The sequence below is a fragment of the Fusarium oxysporum genome, chromosome 3 (genome assembly GCF_000149955.1).
Source record: "Fusarium oxysporum f. sp. lycopersici 4287 chromosome 3, whole genome shotgun sequence".
In the NCBI taxonomy this organism is placed as follows: Eukaryota; Fungi; Ascomycota; class Sordariomycetes; order Hypocreales; family Nectriaceae; genus Fusarium; species Fusarium oxysporum.
In genome coordinates this window covers 2559778-2577488 of record NC_030988.1, presented here as the reverse complement: position 1 = coordinate 2577488, position 17711 = coordinate 2559778, and the positions used below count along the sequence as shown (strand labels likewise).

The 17711-nt window shown below is 44.9% G+C and overlaps 6 protein-coding genes across 6 annotated transcripts; 1 reads left to right on the top strand and 5 right to left on the bottom strand.

Annotated features, from left to right (window-relative positions):
- Positions 1 to 1097: 1097 nt before the first annotated feature.
- Positions 1098 to 3062, bottom strand: FOXG_19294 (uncharacterized protein). Its single transcript, XM_018399500.1, has 3 exons — positions 2617 to 3062; positions 2243 to 2565; positions 1098 to 2196 (listed from the first exon to the last, which is right to left on the bottom strand). Exons 1-3 carry the CDS (start codon positions 2987 to 2989, stop codon positions 1732 to 1734), a joined length of 1161 nt encoding a protein of 386 aa, XP_018242476.1. The 5' UTR covers positions 2990 to 3062; the 3' UTR covers positions 1098 to 1731.
- A 2109-nt stretch (positions 3063 to 5171) lies between these two features.
- On the bottom strand, positions 5172 to 5558 carry FOXG_06540 (uncharacterized protein; the record flags this gene model as incomplete). Its single annotated transcript, XM_018385222.1, has 1 exon — positions 5172 to 5558. One exon carries the CDS (start codon positions 5556 to 5558, stop codon positions 5172 to 5174), a length of 387 nt encoding a protein of 128 aa, XP_018242475.1.
- Positions 5559 to 9739: 4181 nt separating this feature from the next.
- On the bottom strand, positions 9740 to 10267 carry FOXG_19293 (uncharacterized protein). The gene has a single exon (XM_018399499.1). The coding sequence runs from the start codon at positions 10164 to 10166 to the stop codon at positions 9825 to 9827; it is 342 nt and encodes a 113-aa protein (XP_018242474.1). The 5' UTR covers positions 10167 to 10267; the 3' UTR covers positions 9740 to 9824.
- Positions 10268 to 10920: 653 nt separating this feature from the next.
- Positions 10921 to 12671, bottom strand: FOXG_19292 (uncharacterized protein). Its single transcript, XM_018399498.1, has one exon. The coding sequence runs from the start codon at positions 12264 to 12266 to the stop codon at positions 11436 to 11438; it is 831 nt and encodes a 276-aa protein (XP_018242473.1). The 5' UTR covers positions 12267 to 12671; the 3' UTR covers positions 10921 to 11435.
- A 317-nt stretch (positions 12672 to 12988) lies between these two features.
- On the bottom strand, positions 12989 to 13876 carry FOXG_06539 (uncharacterized protein). Its single transcript, XM_018385221.1, has one exon. The coding sequence runs from the start codon at positions 13739 to 13741 to the stop codon at positions 13043 to 13045; it is 699 nt and encodes a 232-aa protein (XP_018242472.1). The 5' UTR covers positions 13742 to 13876; the 3' UTR covers positions 12989 to 13042.
- Positions 13877 to 16238: 2362 nt separating this feature from the next.
- On the top strand, positions 16239 to 17480 carry FOXG_06538 (uncharacterized protein; the record flags this gene model as incomplete). The annotated part of the gene is made up of 3 exons (XM_018385220.1): positions 16239 to 16307; positions 16457 to 16493; positions 16546 to 17480. The coding sequence occupies 3 exons, from the start codon at positions 16239 to 16241 to the stop codon at positions 17229 to 17231; spliced, it is 792 nt and encodes a 263-aa protein (XP_018242471.1). The 3' UTR covers positions 17232 to 17480.
- Between the last annotated feature and the right edge of the window lie 231 nt (positions 17481 to 17711).

Below are 17711 nucleotides of genomic sequence, written 5' to 3'. Positions count from 1 at the left end.
AACCCCGCATTACTCCACCATTTTCGCGGCAGCTGCTTGAATTTGGCCCTCATAATACGTTTTTCGAATATATGCCTGGATCCACTGCTAAACCCTCGAGGAAGGTGGCTCGCCGCCGACGTCGTGAGCGTCCAAGTACCCAATTTGAGAAAGAAAAGCTAAGTTTGTGACAGAGGCACCACCTACTCGCTTAGAGCACGCTACAGACAAACAGCGCGGGCGTCGACTGCAGCTGAAGAACGAGCGATGTTGGGTTGGGACTCTGAAGAATTCAAGCCGTTCGTCGTCTTCAGGTGATCCTAGTAGGAACGTCTATCTTTATTTTGTGAATAAAGACCAATATTTTCTGCAAGATAGTAAGCGGAGAGATGTCCTTTGGGACAATATCGAATTTAGGAAGGGGTTTGATGTTCAGAATATAGACAAGCTGGCGAAGAAGGTGATTGAAAAGATTTTGCACCAGTCGCAGAGGCACTACTCGATAGGTGAAATTTAAGTCACTCAGTCTCAGCCTCTCACCCCTCCTCCTCCTCCTCCTACTACTACTACTACATCAATTGCCGTCGGTGATGACATCCAATAACAGTTTTTGTAGCCCGCGTGCCTCTCCGCGTTAATGAGACTGATACTACTAACAAAAGGCCGCATGAGAACCGTGGCTACCCAGCCTATCACCATCGATGGACAGCCACATACGACTTATCAGTACCCCAGGCTTCTAGCCGTTACTGAGCACTGCCTTTTTGCCTGCCCGATTCTATAACGAAGACTTTGAACAGAGAGAATAGAAAAATAGTCTCGATGACTGGATGTTGGATATTGAGATTTGGAACAGACTTGACGTTTTGCCGTCACATGAGGGCTCAAGCCATGAAGTCAAGTATGAAACTGCAGTGAAGAGTATTGATGAGTTCCTTGAGCTTCTATTAGTCTAGAGCTCAGCTCCACTCAACACAGAAGCTTTCAATGACCCGGTTGCGGGCTTGTATTTTTTGGCGGTACATTATGTTATTATCTGAGATAATCAGGGCATATTTAGGATTAGCGCGCGATATTCCCAGCGAGAGGTACATATGTTCAGTTCTGTATCGTGAACTCTGTGGATTATACCATATATTCAATTCCAGATAAGATACGTAAGAGTAGTCGAACGAAAACACTCCGTATCATACTTCTGAGAACTATTATGCTGTTTCAGGTCTCTAAAGTATCAAGCACGAACGAGTCAACTCGTAAGGATCCTACAGACGCTTTCTAGGACCCTACGAGGGACAGGTAAGGCACCTGACATAAAAGCGGCTTGTAAAATAGAAGAAGCTTCTGTAAAAGAAAACAAAATGAGCCAAGTAATTCAATAAGGATAAAGAAAGGCTCGCATAACCGGAGAAGAGGTCTTCCAAAAGACATCACGATCAGTATGCCTATAATGGTAATTACAGCCAACCGGCATATCAAGCGTCTGCGACATAGACCCTAGATATACTTGTCAACATATCCTAGCACTGTATAGCTTAAAAAAAAGAAGGAAGGAAGATGAAAACTCTAAAAAAAACTCTAGCTACAGAGGTTATTAATTATGAATTGATAACCGACCGCTTGTGAGAGCCTTTATATCAAGTCCTTCGAACTTTTATATACAGAAATTTCATCCTTTCTACCATTTGTTATCCATTATTAAATAGTAAGGAGGCGTTAGATACGGAGCCATATAAGGTGTAAAGAGACGCCTAATTATTCAACCACTGCGCTTTCCCACCAACAATCTAGCCTCAGCCGAAGCAGACTGGCTAGATTAGTAGAGCCGTCAGATTGTACAGCTCCATCGTCCAACTCGCGTAGAATGTTGTCAATGTAATTTCCGGCGGCGCTTAGATGTAAAATCTGACAAATAGCGTTGTGAACAGCAAGAAGCCGAGCGGATGGGGGATCGATGGTTCGCTCGGGAGTGAGAAAGAAAGTACGATTGACTGGAAAAATACGGTTCCTGAATGGCTGACGGAGGGTTGAATCGATACGGTAGCTATTGGGCTGGTTCGTAGGCTCGAAGAAAACTTTGAAGTTGCCAAACTGCCGATGTAAATCAATTTTCAGAGTGAGAGCGTTCCGAGAACGATCAATATCTGGGCCTTCGATAAGGTGCACGATATCGTGATCAAACATATCAAGTATTGCCAATGCCGTTTCCTTGGATTTATTCTAGGACACATATTAGCTTGGGGTGTAGAATTGGATATTTACCTACCAGCTCAGGGTTTCCTGTCGTAGTCATCAATGAGTGAGGAAGTATATGCGCGACTTCCAGTTCCGCAAATGATCCGGGTTCCTGTTCTTTGAGTAATTGTCCTTGATCGTCTGAAGCATAGTCATATCCGCTCTCTTCAATACGGCGCTCAGCTTCTTTCATATCGAAATCGCGAGATATTACGCAACGATGTCGGTCACGAACTAGGCAGTCACGTCTAAGCGACGCCACTCGTTCCACGGACCCGACAACAGGACGCGTGCTCGTGATTCGGGAGCTAGCTGCGGGCGATGGTTGGGGCGTCTTGCTGCCAGCAGCCTTGACTAGAGTCTGATGAGTGTTGAAGTCGAATGCTAGCAAAAAAGACGACTTACGTGGAAGGAAGAAGTTGTCGACCAGGAAATCTGCAAAGGCGTTCAAGGCCAAACGAATCCCCTCTTCCACCGTTTCATCATCGAGATCGATAACTTCATCTATCTTAATATTCACTGACCCGAGGAATGCATGCAAGAAGTTGGATTTAGATTGTTCTGATCGAGCATGTTCGTACGTTAGACGAACCAGCCTAGGTCGGTTATACGGCTTTTCAGTCGACGAGGGCTCGAAGTGCTCAATAACGCGACGGAGAACACCAGCAGCCTTATCAAGTTCATCTGGGTTGAACGAAGGACTTGCGCCTGTAGAAAAGTCAATGAATCCCTCTAGTGATGATTGGTGTCGGTGATGAGGTGCAGAAGACCCCATCATTCTCTTGGCTCAAGTTAGGAAGATGGGCAATTATGAAGAATTCGAGATCACTCATCCGACGAGCTGATGGGTTGCCTGATTTTATTTTGTGGGGAGATCTTACATAATTGATATTACATGGGGGGTTCGATAAGCATGTGGCACAGACAAGCATGTGGCACACCCCACTTGTCACCTTAAAGGCGGGTTTTTAAATAATTCTTTAAAATTCAAATTAGGCTTAAAATAGCTAAGACTTTAATAGCTTATATATAAGTCTTAAAATAAGCTATACGAATTTTTCTAGATTTTTAAAGAAATTCTATATAGCTATAAACTTTAAAATCTATTTAAACTATATATTACACTGTATTTTAAGGTTTTCTATATAAAATAAAATAAATAAAAATCTTATAAAAATATTTCTTTACTAAGCTAGCTATACTATCGTTAAAAATAATTTGTTTAGATTTTTAGCTATTTTATTTAAGAAACAAATTTCTATAGGGTAAGTTATTCCTAGCTGCACAGTATGCTGTGCCACATGCTTATCATGTACGTTACCCAATCATGTACCTTAATCGACTCCACTACTTCCACCAATCATATGTAGCTTGAGCTGCTTGCTTTAATCACATTGCAGTCACACAGAAAAGCTCGCGCCTACCAGCAGTGACATAAAGCGCGCTCGTGATCGCTGGGAGATCGCTCACTAATAGTCAAATGTTACAATCACGTGCCAAAAGTCTGGAATCACACTGATCCTACCCCGCTTTCAACACAGCGTAATAGAACCATCACGAGTTCTTTAATTAGCAATTAAATAACGAAAAATGCCTTCAGGAAATCGGTCTTTTGGGACTGAGATAAGCGGAAATCGTAAGTTTAATCATGAATTTACTCCAGGGCAAAGAGCAGCCACAATGGCGGAGCTACATGCCGGCAAATCTCAGAGGGAAGTTGCAGATAACTTCTCAACGACCCAGGGGACCATCTCGAAGACCAAAAGACGATGGGAACAACACCACAACCTTGCCTCACAGCCACGAAAAGGACGTCCAAAGAAACTCACGCCGCTACAGCTTATCAGGATTAATTCGTATATTAATCGGCATCGCGAAATCACCTGGAATGACGTTCTGTATGAACTGGAATTAGATGTCTCTATTCGCACTCTCAAGAGACGTTTACAGAGCAATTGGCGCCGCAAATGGCGGTCAAAAAGACGGATTTAACTGTCAGAAGAAGACGCAAAAGAGCGGCTTGAACACTGTACGTTTTGGCTCCGTCATCTCGATGATTACATACGCGTAAGTCGGTTTAAAATGAAGCTATTCCCACTGACTTTGGCGTACAGATTTGCTTCAGTGATGAGGTTACTGTACAGAATGCCCCGAACAACCCTGACGGCTGGGTCTTTCGCCGGCCTCATGAGAAATACCGTAAGGAACCTAGTTAATGTTCAATCTCACGGAAAAGCCTGTCAATCGATTATGTTCTGGGCAGGAATCTCTGGAAGGAAAAGGACGTATATTATCCCTATGACGAGAGATATTACGTCTGAAAAAGGAGGTTATTCTAGCTGGTCATATCGTAAATCCCTGACGGAAGGTCTTCTTCCTTTTATTGATGAATTTGGTGATTCCCAACAGGATAACGCGCGTGTACACATCGCCAAAGCTTCAAAAGACTGGCTGCTTTTACACGGCATTATTCCATTAAATGGCCTGCACATTCCCCTGATTTAAATCCGATTGAGCATATATGGAAGGCTTTAAAGGCCAAATTACGAAGAATTCATCCTGAATTTATCAGACTAGGCAAAAGCGAAGCTCACAGGAAATTACTGATCAAATGGATCCAAGAAGCGTGGGAGGCGTTGCCTGACCGACTGTTGTTGAAGCTGACGACTTCAGCTGCTAACAGACTTCGGGCTTGCAAACGGGCGCGCGGATGGTATACAAAATATTAATCTACAGACTCAGGGCTATTAATTGATATATGAATGAAGCTATTTTGATAATTAATTGCTGTTCAATTGCAAAGTGAATTAATATGTTGAAATAATTGGTGTTGGTGGGGCGGGGTGATTCCAGACTTTTGGCCTATTATTTTAGCCTAATGATCGTCTCCCTACTAGTGTTCACCTTTCTGCCGCCACTGTCTCCTCCAGAGTCAATCTTATACTCTTCATCTTTGCCGTTTAGTCCTTGCACTCGCACTTCCAGCTCCTCCAGTGCTGCTTCTTTTTACCCATGGCCTTGAATGCTCTATTGCCTCCAATAGTTATGCTGTCGCCAGGCTGACAATCGGATTTCTCGTATACCGTGCACTCAAAGCACCGTACAAGCGATTTAGTGCCTCGGGAATTGACATCAAAGTCATTGACATTCTTTGGGAGGTTTTTGCAGTCGCCTGGTTTGCCAAACCCAGTGAATGATTTACCGTGCCTGAGATCGAGTCTGATCAGGTTGATGCCTGCCTCACACTTAGGTGCACGGGTATCGAGCATGTCGCTATCGTCAATGACGGCGGCATTGGCTACTCCAAGGCCCAAAGCGACAAAGGGGAGAATATAAGGGAAGTGCATTGTTGGCTGTCTTGAGGTTTTTAGAAGTTGGGTTTGTGGCTCTTCTTCTCTGTGATGTATTTCTTGAGATGCTGCAGTTTGCGATGAAGATTGGTTTAAGATTGTCGAGTAATGCCTAGGTATTTATAATAGTCTGTCTCTGCACTCCCCTTCCACATGCATTTTCTCTGTCTTTTACGTTCGCTCACCAGCTAGTTTTCAGCTCACTATACCACCCTTTTCACTGCGAGCTATCAGTAGCGATACTTCTCCGTTCGTAAACGCTGAGGACTGCTTTGGGCTCAGCCTCTCCGTCCTAGAGCCGATGCGAGAGAGCTGCAACCACCACTAGGCAGCTGCGACGCTTTCATGTTGTTCCATTATGGCTTCACTGTCGTCCAACAGAGGTCTAGAACAGGTGAGTTATTTTTAGTCTTACCTTGTTATGTATTAAATTTGTCATTGTTGTTAATCATTCCACAAATTAAGATAGAGAATGAGGCATGGCTGACGGGAGTTTCGCCTACCGGTAGAGCCCCGATCAGTAAAAGGTGGCTATTAAAAATACTGTAGTCAAGGTCAGATAGTATGGCAGCTGACGCTACAGTATCCCCTCCACTCCATATCTATTTCTGAATGCTTTCCCTACCCGTGTAAGAGTCATGTCCGTGTAGTCAAAACGTCATGCCCGTATAACAATTCCCTACTCAAGTAGTTGCAACCTCTTCACCAATACGAACAATTCTCCACACATTGGGAATGTAAGCATCTCTCCTCGAAGCTCACCTCTTACTGTGTTATTTATAATAGTTGAAGCCCACCTCCGGAAGGTAGCAACCTCAGACGGATGGTAAGTCCCTGCAGTTGGCACAGCTATAAGGGGTGATATACGCTGGTTTGTATTGATAATCGCGAGAATTAGCAGTTTATCAATTGGTAACTTATACCTAAGATAAATGTCGAGATGCTACTTAAGGGTAACAGCCTAGCCATCTGTACTTCAAGCGGAGCTCTTATGATTATCCTTGGCGTAGGGTTGAGTGGTGTGAGTAACTTCTTCTAGGGTCCAAGAATAAATACTGTGAGAGGGTGGTACTGTAGGCTTGGTATGGTGTAGTGGTGCTAGTATATTTGCACTGTATCTCCTTGAGTTTTCGGATGCTTACGCTCCGACCCTTCCGTACGGCTGTCTTACGGAATACAGTGTTTATCACCCCCGGTTGGTTCATCGTCATGAGGGTGTCATGTAAAGCACTCGACTAGTGGCTGTAAAACCCATGAAAATCGAATGTGGGAGATCTACAGTACGGAGTTTGGTGAAAGCCATTCTTATGTTTCTCCACATGTCGAGGGCCCGAGGTATCAAGGAGATGGCATTCAGAATCCTGCACCCTTATTAAGAATTGACTTTCTGCCACTGTGGGAGGACAAATAAGGGCTCGTGGTTGTATGCCGATGTGACGAAAATACGTGTTGCCCTACTCCACCACAATCTCAGCTCCCACTGGATTCGCCTTGGATGGGAGGCTACCTACTGTGACTAACCAACCTACACGTATTTCATAATACTGTAAGGACTCACGAAATTCGACCCGACCGGTGGATCCCCTTAGTGGCGGGCTAGCCTAATTCGGCCGGTCACACGATGCGGCTCTTCCCGGCAGATATCAAATCGGCATGCCGATAATCAGGGTTCAAATCCATACCACGAAATCCACATATGGATCCATAATGTGGATCCATATCCATTCCATTCCATTCCACGTGGGCTTCAGCATTTCCATATCCACGCCACGAAGCCCCTTCCACATGTTCCACATGTGGAAATCGTGGAATATTTTAGGTGGGGTTCGAAAATACCTTGATTTCCTTGTGAAATCCCGCATATCCTAAGTACTTTCTATCACCCACAACAACACAACATCGATTTGCCACCCCATTTTCCTCCGTACACAATGAGTCCATTCTGGGGGCTTCACTGTTACTCGCGTTACTACCCCAAATCGAAATGGCCACTCCCCATCCTACCAAGTCAACCACATCCGTTCCAGAACGAACAGAAGAGGACAATCAACGGCTCTTTCAGCTCTACAAAAGCTGGATCTTGACGGAGAGAGACGGCAAGGCGCGTCTATAGGTATATCGGTTCGGCTACGAATATCCAGCATAACAAGAAACAGGAACGTCGGTGGGTGTGTTGCCTTTGCGTCAAGCAACGGCGGATTTTAATGGACCAATGACAAAAACATTGACGTCACCGAGGGCGGGCGGGACCCATTAATTACCATTGTTGGACGAAGTAGGTTTCCATTCCACGAATTCCACAATATGGATCCATTTCCATAATGGATCCATTTCCACCCATTCCACATCGAAATTATTAGTCAGCATCCATATCCACGCCATATTCACAAATGTGTCGTGGAGTGTCGTGGATTTGAACCCTGCCGATAATCTTCGTTATGGGCATCTTGATTACCTCAACCCATACTTCTATAGTTGAATGAAGACATATGGCTTCGTGGTATGTAACAAAATGCCCCTCGAAGAGCGCTCTATTAATATACCAAAGCCAGGGCAGGCTGTCCTACCTGGTCGCAAGAAGCCTAGCCCGAAAGTCAAGCCGATCCAGGGCCGCAAATATAAAGTGGAAAAGCCGGTTATACCTCCTCTACGCGACTGTATATACTGGCAAACTTGACTAAAATAGATGACTAATATTCCTGCTTATCCTGGTCATTTTTAACTATAATCAATTAATTGCATTGAACTTCAAACCAGTCGCAACGCCGCAATTGTAATTTTCTGTTGCAGAAAATGAAAATTCAATATGTCCTTACTATAATGAATTGATGCATGTGCTTAAAATCCATTTTACTAAACAAATGTTAGGGGTGACCTGAATCTGTTTAGGTTAAATGGATTCAGATCGTCATTTCATTAGCGCCTTTTTTTTATATGGGTATTTAAATGGATTCGCAGCTGAATCCGCCGCGCAGCTAAAATAGGATAGGATAGGATAGGCGATCTCTCTTCTGGCTGCTGCTTTAATGCCTTTATAATGCTTCTTTAAATGCGGCTTGACCTCCTTGGTGACATATGCATTACGGCATACTATACAAGTCACAAATGGAAACTCGGTTAATTTGATAAATGGTAACATCTTGGCTTCTTTGATTTTACTTGAATATGGGATGAATGGTTGTTTTTATAACTATTTACTTATCTTAATTTTACCCTTGTTAAACTTGCTTTTGTTATTACTATGATACTAAACCTTAAATCTTGTCTGACTCGAACCTAGACTATACCTTGGCTTAGGTCTAAATCTGATCTTGACTCATCCCTTTGGCGGGTGAAAGCCCTTTCTTTGCTTATCCTGCCCCTCACTTGACTCCTTATGTCTGATGATAATTGTGAGGCCTCAAAAGCCTCACTTCAGCACCTTGAGCTGGATTGACATGTGGTTTAGTGATACTTAAGTCGACCTTTACGTACTGTCTGGGTTACAATTAGCCATTTGTTTGGAAAGAGTGGATGGAATGGTATTTCCAGTCAACTCTGGTTAAAAGACGGGACATGATGGCTTGAACCACTCGCTGAGCCCATATATGAATGCCACGTATGAGTTAGCGTCGATCTGTTGCAGTAGTGTCGCTCTCGACCAATACAATCCACTATGGTTGAGCTGGCGTGAATAATGATTTAATCATAGGACGCCGCTATGATGCTACAGTACATAAGCCTCAGATTCCTTTTTTCTTAGCACTTGCAATAACAGTAGTATTATACTTGGCACACTGTGTAAAAGTTGGTGCATGTGATGCATAAACTAAATACCATATGTGATTGTGACCCTTACTTGCCCCTCATATTACATTTAAGGTTTTCAACTTCTGTAACTACATGACCGTCGAAGATTGGATCCACGCCGTGGAAATATGGGGGAAAAACCCGTATCTCGTCTGTCGCCAAGCTGGTGCTGTGCATCCAGTGAACCAGGTTATCTCCAGGCTATCCCCTGATTATCCTCATCTGAGTGTCGATCTACGATTCTCGAGTCTTGGACCGCAAAACAGGACTTCCATCAATTAATATGTGTACATACAGAAGAAGTCGTCGCTTGAAACTCATGATGCTCATCGCCAATCACAAACACGGCAACTATACAGTACCATTAAACCCATACGTCATATTATATCCTGAATTTCTCTGACTAGACTGCAGATAATGAGTTGATTTCAGAATGATAATATTCTTAAGACCATGTCCTTTGTGGCGCCACTGTCATGCTTCCATGTGTTGGAGGCCAGAAGAACCTTGAAAATAACCTTGTTGATCACTGGTGCTGCTGTCATTGTCATCTGGCCGCGGGGCTGTAGTTATGAGTGTGATGCCCGTACCCCGATTCTCTGAAGAGGACCTTTGCCATGTCAAGTTATCCACTATTTTATATGCCTGTTTCGCAATGTACTGTTGAATTAGAGTACATATGCAATCGTTATGCCTCAGAATTTCGGATTGGAGTTGGGAAACGTTCTCCTGAAGGTCGTTGTAGCAAGCAGCAAGCAGACTGCTGGTTTTTGGAAGATGCGGGTGATAGTTGAGTGGTAACGAAGCTCGGCTCATCCATCAAGCCACCAGCAATTTCACCATGGAAGTAATGCTCTGAAGCTGGGTTTGGGAGAGATGAAGCTTGAGAACTGGACGAGTTTGTTGGGAAGGATTGATTAGAGGAACTTATCCAATGCCATGAAATGAGGTATTCGGGCAAGTCTTGCCAGGCAAGATCAAAGAAATATTGAGTGTCAATAGGTCCATCACTTTCGATTAAAGAAGCAGTTGGGAAGTAGCTGTTTTCTGCTAGGGTTGCCGCAAAAGCCATAATCCGTGTATGATGGAAATTTTCCTCAATCTCTTTTCGACTTATGCCATGAATTGATGCGTGACACTTGGTGGTTAAGACTTGAGTGGTTAGAGGTGATGAAGTGTGCACAGACATTCGAATTAAACGAGTTATGGGACAAAAAAGTAACTTATGGTGCTCCAAATAAGACTTTAGGCCCTGCAGGGCTGCGGCCGTATGGGAAGCCAATTGATCATCTTGGTTTGCCTCATGAATTACCCCTACCCCATTATAGACGATGATGGCAAGGCCTGGTTGTTCATCATACTGCGGTGATATACATCCGACTCAGATCATCTGATCTGCCTGTTCCATGCTGCCTGCAATTTGTAAACACCATCCTCGATGTCGATCGAAATCGACAGAAGCTGTGCCCGTCAAGGCCGGTTATCCGCCAAAATATGTCGATGGCCTAGTCGCAGTCTCGACCTTTAATATTGGCTCTCTGCTCGGGGCCGCAATAATTTAACTTTTGACTATGGGTCTTATGACGATAGCATGATTTGATATGATCCTGGTGCTCTCTCCAACCCACCCAATTAAAATAATGTTATGGCTCTCTTATTAACAAGACCGCGAGGCTCATTTCTACACAATTCCCGACCGTAATTACCGCTCTGAATATTTTCCCTCTATTGGCGCAAAATAAGGTTTTTAATTTGTGTTTGGGATTTTGGGTCGGAAGATAACTGAAGTAATTCGGAGAAAAGGAAAACTAACTTCTCAGCTCATCTCGTACAACAACAAATTGAGATATGCATATTCGGAAGAGATTGAGGGCCCTCTATCAACAAGCCCCTCTTTCAACCAAACATGCGCCGCTACTTCACCTCATCTCAAATTCCGCGCACCAAACAAAACACTTCACCTTCATTGCAGACTACAATGTTATTGGTACCATGATTTCGCCGCGTTATTCCATTACCCCCCGTTACATTCCAGAAGGCCCAGGGAGTTATCTCAGGCGTTATTGCCGTCCTGACACGGACTAATTATACCTGTACCCAGCTGCTGGATGATGACTGATTAGATATCAAGCCGTCCACAGATTTGAGTGCTTCACTTGCAACGTATCGTTGAATGAGAGCACATTCACAATCGCCATGCCCCAAGAGTTGGGATTTTAGTTGGAAAACCTTCTCTTTTAGGTCGTTGCAGCAAGAAGACAGTTGTTGGTGCCGGTCTTGCAGTTCTTCCACCTGGGCGGTCAAGGAATCTTGTTCATCCTGCTTGCGAGCACGACATTTGGCAGCAGCCTGCCGGTTTCGCTCCAAGGCCTTCATGTAGCGGTCGTTCTTAGCCCGGCTCGGCTCGGTTCTCCTCCCTTGCGCATCCTTGGTTTCACAAAGCAGCCGCCTGCTTCTCGTCTTTTTACCTGGCTTAATCCCCTTGGAAGACTCCAATGTTAAGTTAGACAGGCTCGAGTCTAGAAAAATGGCGTCGGTTGGGCTTCTCTGGCTGTTATGATGGTTTTCTGAACCGTCAGGTGTCGTGTCCCAGGTTGAGGGAGCTTGTGCTGTTGAACGATTGTATCCATTATATTGCTGGATAGTAGAGGATATGGACAATGCAGAGGATGGATTTGAAGCGTTCTCTAGACTCGCCTCTGCCAACCCACTACCAATGATATCATCTTTGATGTGGTACCCCGAGGATGGAGTCGAGAGATATAACGCTTCGGAATTGGACGAGTTCATCGTGGAAGAAGCAGTTGATGAAACAATCCAATGCCATGGAATCAGATATTCCGGCATATCTCCCCGAGCGCAATGAAAATAAGACTGGTCTTGAGCGGACCCATCCCAGTCAACAAGGGAAGCCATGTCAAAGTCGGAATATCGAGACTTTTCTGAAGATGTAAAAATAAAGCCTGCCGCGATCTTTTTCACAGATACTTAAGACTTCAGACCAAATCTGAAATCTTAGATGACCAAACCTGTGTCAAAGGCAGTTTCAGAGCGGCGTGGGTTAATTCGCGAGAACGAAGGGTACAAAAAGGTGCAAGTTGACTCAGCCACCAGGAAACGAGAGCAACTTGAAGCAGCTGAGTGCTCACTCCGGGGATAAAACCATCGACCGCTGCATGAAGCCATAGATCCTTTACTCTTTTTATTCTAGGACTGGCAAAGGCCAGGGTCCCCGCTTCGATTTCAGGGGTCGCCTTAACCCCAACGCAACCTTGAGTGAAGGTCTGACCATGCTTTTTATGGTACGTGCGGCGACATGCGATAACTCTCAGCTCTCATATCTTATGAGCTGTTATCTCTATATGCCCAAAGATAATCGCCAAGATACAAGGTGGAGCATCACACATATGGCACCTCTAAATCGTGAAATTCAGTCGTGATCTGCGTCACATCAGATCACCGCAATCCTGAGTTCTTGATGAACTAAAGGACTCATGACAGTGATATGACATCGCATGGTTACCTTAAAAATCTGCAGACTACTGTATGCAGGCTACGATCTATAGGCTTTGATGAAGCCATAAAAACGAGTTATCAGGTAATGATCTGATGCCGGCCGTTAGCCGCCCCCCACACGTGGAAATTATTGCTTCACTTAAATTCTTTGTGACTAAGCTAAAAATAAGGGATAACTAATCAGCTTTTCTTCTAAAGTCCACAGCGAAGTTAATCTCTGAATTGTTGTCCCAGTACTCCTGACCATTCACAGCATATCGCACGCAAAAGAACAGAGGATTCAGGACGAACTCATCCAGATCAGACATGGCAATCCCGAAAACGAATTTGTCATACTCTTGCCCCTCTCTAGTCCTCGCCGCACGGTAATAATACGCCGGCGTCTCTGAGATGGTCTTCCAATAATCCCGCGTAAAACGGCAAACAATGGATTTCTCAAAGGCCAAGTTGGCTACTGCGACGAAGCCAAAGAGAGCCAGATGGCGCCCTGAAAAGTAGAGCCTTTCTACTCTCACAGGCATCGACTTTCGGGTGCTGTCATTTTCGGGAAAGTTGAGTGCGACAGCCTCCCATCGAGGCTGTTTGATAATTTGACTGCTGGCTAGATGTTTATGCACGGTTGAGATTTCGTACGCAGATGATCCAGTCTTCCAAATGTTGGCAGGCTTGTCGGACTTGAAAAAGTAACAGACTTGTTCCAGCTGCGAGTGGAAATCAACAGTCTTGGGTAAAGCTGGCTTTCCCTCGCCACCGCGATGACCACGGTCACTGCACATGCGTAGAGCTGGATGAGACTGCCACCAAGTCTCTTTATTTTTCTTAGGGGTCATTCTTTCATTCATGTGTGATAGCTTCGCTATAGCTGGGACGCTCATACTGTGAGTCTTGCCTCCATAGGTGGAAATGTGGCTCAGTGAAGAATATTAACTCCAACAGAAGGACAATGGTGAAATGCATGAGCTTACGGACAAACTGTTGAGCTGCCCTGTCTGAGAGGAATTTGACTAAGGGTCATGTGCTGAGGATTATATAAAAGTCCGGAGACTGCTTTTTTGCTGGTCCTGTAATATATGACAAACTCCGAAATCCACGAGCAGTTCCTTGGAGGTTGGTAACTCGGCAGACCTTCTGATCGGGAAGCCGGGCTTCGGTGACATAATGAAGCATGGGTAGTGGTCTCATATCGATCTGACAACTTTATTTACTAACTTTGGACGTCTCGCGCTTTCGGGCTATGTGCACTGATTCAATATTAATGTAACCACACAGATTCCCCTCACGATCATCACCGTCAGCGCTAGGATCATCAGATCATGCTGACCAGCCAATCACTACTTTACGTCCTGATCACAGTACTCACACGCAAGATTCCAGTCCGTGCTAGCATTTTGCCGACCCACCACAATCCCTGGACCCTGGAGCATTCACTAAACCCCGCCATTGTATGCACCCAGTGCATCTCAGCCGCAAATTTTTGCGATTGCAACATGCTCTGATCGGCGAGTTGGAAGAGAGAGAATATGATTCTCGACTCTGAGGGTAGGTGAATCTTAGAGGCTGCAATCTCCTGATTTTATATCAACAGAGCATCATGATATGACCGGGTCATTTTTACTCACAATCGAGCGAAGCTCGTCACTTCTCCCTATCATCGTACCCCCCCCTCCCTGGCCTTTTGCGAATACCGTCGTTGCGCATCACGAGTCTCACGCTTGGTCAAGATACGAACCAGGCTCGATTCTAGCCGGCCGTATTCCTCCAAGTATCTGGCAAATGAGCATAAATTTCATTCATCTCGACTGGAGATTTGTTCAACTCGACTTTTTTCAGTCAACATACCAGATTTCACTACAGTTTAGGTCTGAAATTATTCTCCTACGTTGGGCATTGACTAGCCCCTCCTGAACCCTCTACTGTTACAAACTCTATCAGAACTTAACTGTACTGTGTGGTCAAGGGATTGCTGGTCGCCGGCTGCATTGCGGATCGGTTTGAGTGTCTAGCCTATCCTCCTGCAAAAAAAGCTGCGAACTATCCCATACGCATTTAAGATTTGTCCTGGCCGTTGATCTGACCAATAATCGATGTCCGCACTGAACTATATAACAAGCTTAACCCAATAACGGGCCTGGAGAGGCCTCCCTATGGCGTTGTCTAGGAAGCGGGGGTAGGCGAACCGCATCTCGGGAGTGTCACAATCTCTACAGCCCACCGCCGACACGTTAATGTTCATCGATGAAGAATGTGGGCGGCCCTGTGTGCCAAAATGACTACCTGTTCAGAGGGACACTAAGAAAAAAGGACATGCATTTTCTCCAAAACACGACTCTTATTATAAAACAAGCCAATATCCTCGTTGCTTCCAGGATAACCAAGAAAATAATGCTTTGCATATCTCACGCATCGAAACACAACCCATACAGACCTCACGAATGTAAGAATTCTAGGTCGTTACAGCTAGGATCTTCGTGTCTGGGCGTCATGAAGGAAACCTGGCAGGAGTGACGGCATTACCTACATATACATAAGCGGCGATCAAAAAGTCTCTTTACCAGTGACTAAAACATACTAGCCAGGCACCAGCTCTTATGAGAAGGGGTGAAAAAAAAATAAAAAATAAAAAATAAAAAATAAAAAATAGAATAAGAAGACTTTCGAGGATTATATTGTCACCTTATTGCTGTAAGGATCAGAAGTCGGACTAGAGTGGGGCTGAGGGGCATTTGATCGAGATTACAGAGAACGAGAAAGAAGTCGACATTTGACAGACGGTGCTTGAAGCCCGTACCCACGTGAGTACAGTATAAATCATCCCCCTATATCTTCATCTAGCTTGGGACTTACTTGGATGGTTTCTCTTATTAAAATCCTCAAAGCAATCTTGAGAGAAACGATTAAAATGAACAAGTGATTACTAACACTGTAAAAGGCGGTACATAGGTGCTTATTAACACAAATCAATGTCAGATCAACAATTAGGGGAGTTGATGGTATTGCTGGAGTCTAGACCATTCTTCTCATCTTTTTCAAAGTTTATTGTACCGTATCAAATCTACGTAGTATTCGACCCCCTTCTGAAAGGGGCACCAGATGACCCTCCAAGACTGTTCACCACCACCCTACCTGAGTCCGATTTATCAGAATGGTGGGAATAGCTCAGCCAACTTGTAGGGCCCATGGCTGAAGGAAAGGGTGAATTAAACGGCGGGGCCCGACGGCCGCAGGGGTGATGGATTTCGCATAAGAAATATGACAAGCAAACCATCAACATCGTCCGTCGAACAGCAATACTACATTGCTCAAGTTCCTTTTTAATTTTATCGTCCGTCTTACGCATATCGCTTGCGTAAACTATTTACAACCAGTTCCTTTATGGCCACCTACGATTATGCGACTGATCTTGGTGGGCTTTACTGGAATAAGGAAGACAGCCTAGTCGAGGTGCGTAGAGGCTGCTACCAACCCGGTTCCACCTCTAGGTGACATTCAATTTGCTTCCATTCTGGCCCTTCTGTTATTGAGACCAAATCATTATTTTGATCTCATAGCATCTAACATTCCTCGTGTCGGTTATCGCTAACAACCCGCAGCCGTCTTTTGACTCTGTCCTCAACCAATCCAGTCAAGGTAGGAAGCCTCCCAACGTTATAATGTCTCATTTGACGCTCATACAGCTTAGACACCCTTTTAGTCGACACTCCATGTGGAACCAAGGCATACGATCTTTCGACAGCTTACACTGATCCAGTATTTGCATCATTTCAAGCCTTGACGGCTTCGCCCTTTGTTGAACCGTGCACATCCGATTTTGCCTTCTCTAATGTCGGCTCATCTGTAGGCATTGACGAAATCGTCGTTCAGTCGGGTTATACGGCAGGATTTGAGACTATGGAAGGAAATTCCACCGGTGCCACGTCTGGCACAGATGAGAAGACAATCTCGGCTCACTTACCCAAGGAAAATAGCATCAGGGACAACTGCGACGACAACTGCCAAAACAGCGAGGGGTCCCTAAACCCGCGCGCAGAGGTCAAATTGCGTGCAGCATCTCGCAAGCCAAAGATATCTCGAAAGAAGCCAGCTATTGACCCAAACACCCAGCAAGCTCGCGAGTGCCACAATAACATCGAGAAACAGTATCGGACCCGTTTGAAGTTGCGCTTCGAAAAGTTGCTCACGGTACTGCAAGCCTCACGGTGGGAAGACGAGAGCTCAAGAGAGGTAAAGTCTTTGGAAATGAACTATTGCGTTAGCAGAGGCGACGTTTTAGATGCTGCGAGCCAGCACATTTTAGATTTGGAGAAAGAAAACAAACGGCTTTCATGCAAAATCAAAGAGCTCAGTCAGGGTTTGATGGTTGGTTAGGAAAAATCAAGTCTGGATAAAAGCCTCCCCGACTTAAGGCTGCGTGGTCGGTGACTTATAGCTCGTATGTGCACTGGACTCGATAATTAGATGGATGACGGTTTAAGGACATTACTTACTGGGGCTTGTATAGGAAAATTAATTGACGCAGCTTTGTAAGCCAGCCATGCCTAAAGAATGCCCTTTATAGCTTGTGTCCCGTAGATAAGCAGTGAGTAGACCGAGGAGGTGTCAGTACCTGGTGTCAGTATCGGTTGCTTGTGACATGGGTCTGGGTCGGCTGATACACCACCAGGGATCAGCTAAAACAAGAGCTTCCGTCTGGAATAGGAGGTGCATACACCCAAGGAGAATTCTGGTCTATAACCGCAAGGGCGCAAGGGCGAACAAGTTGATCACCGGAGCCCAATAAGACCAGTGAGCAAGGCATTTACGACATTTACAGTTCTATCATGCTTCAATAAAAAGTTCGACTTGCAC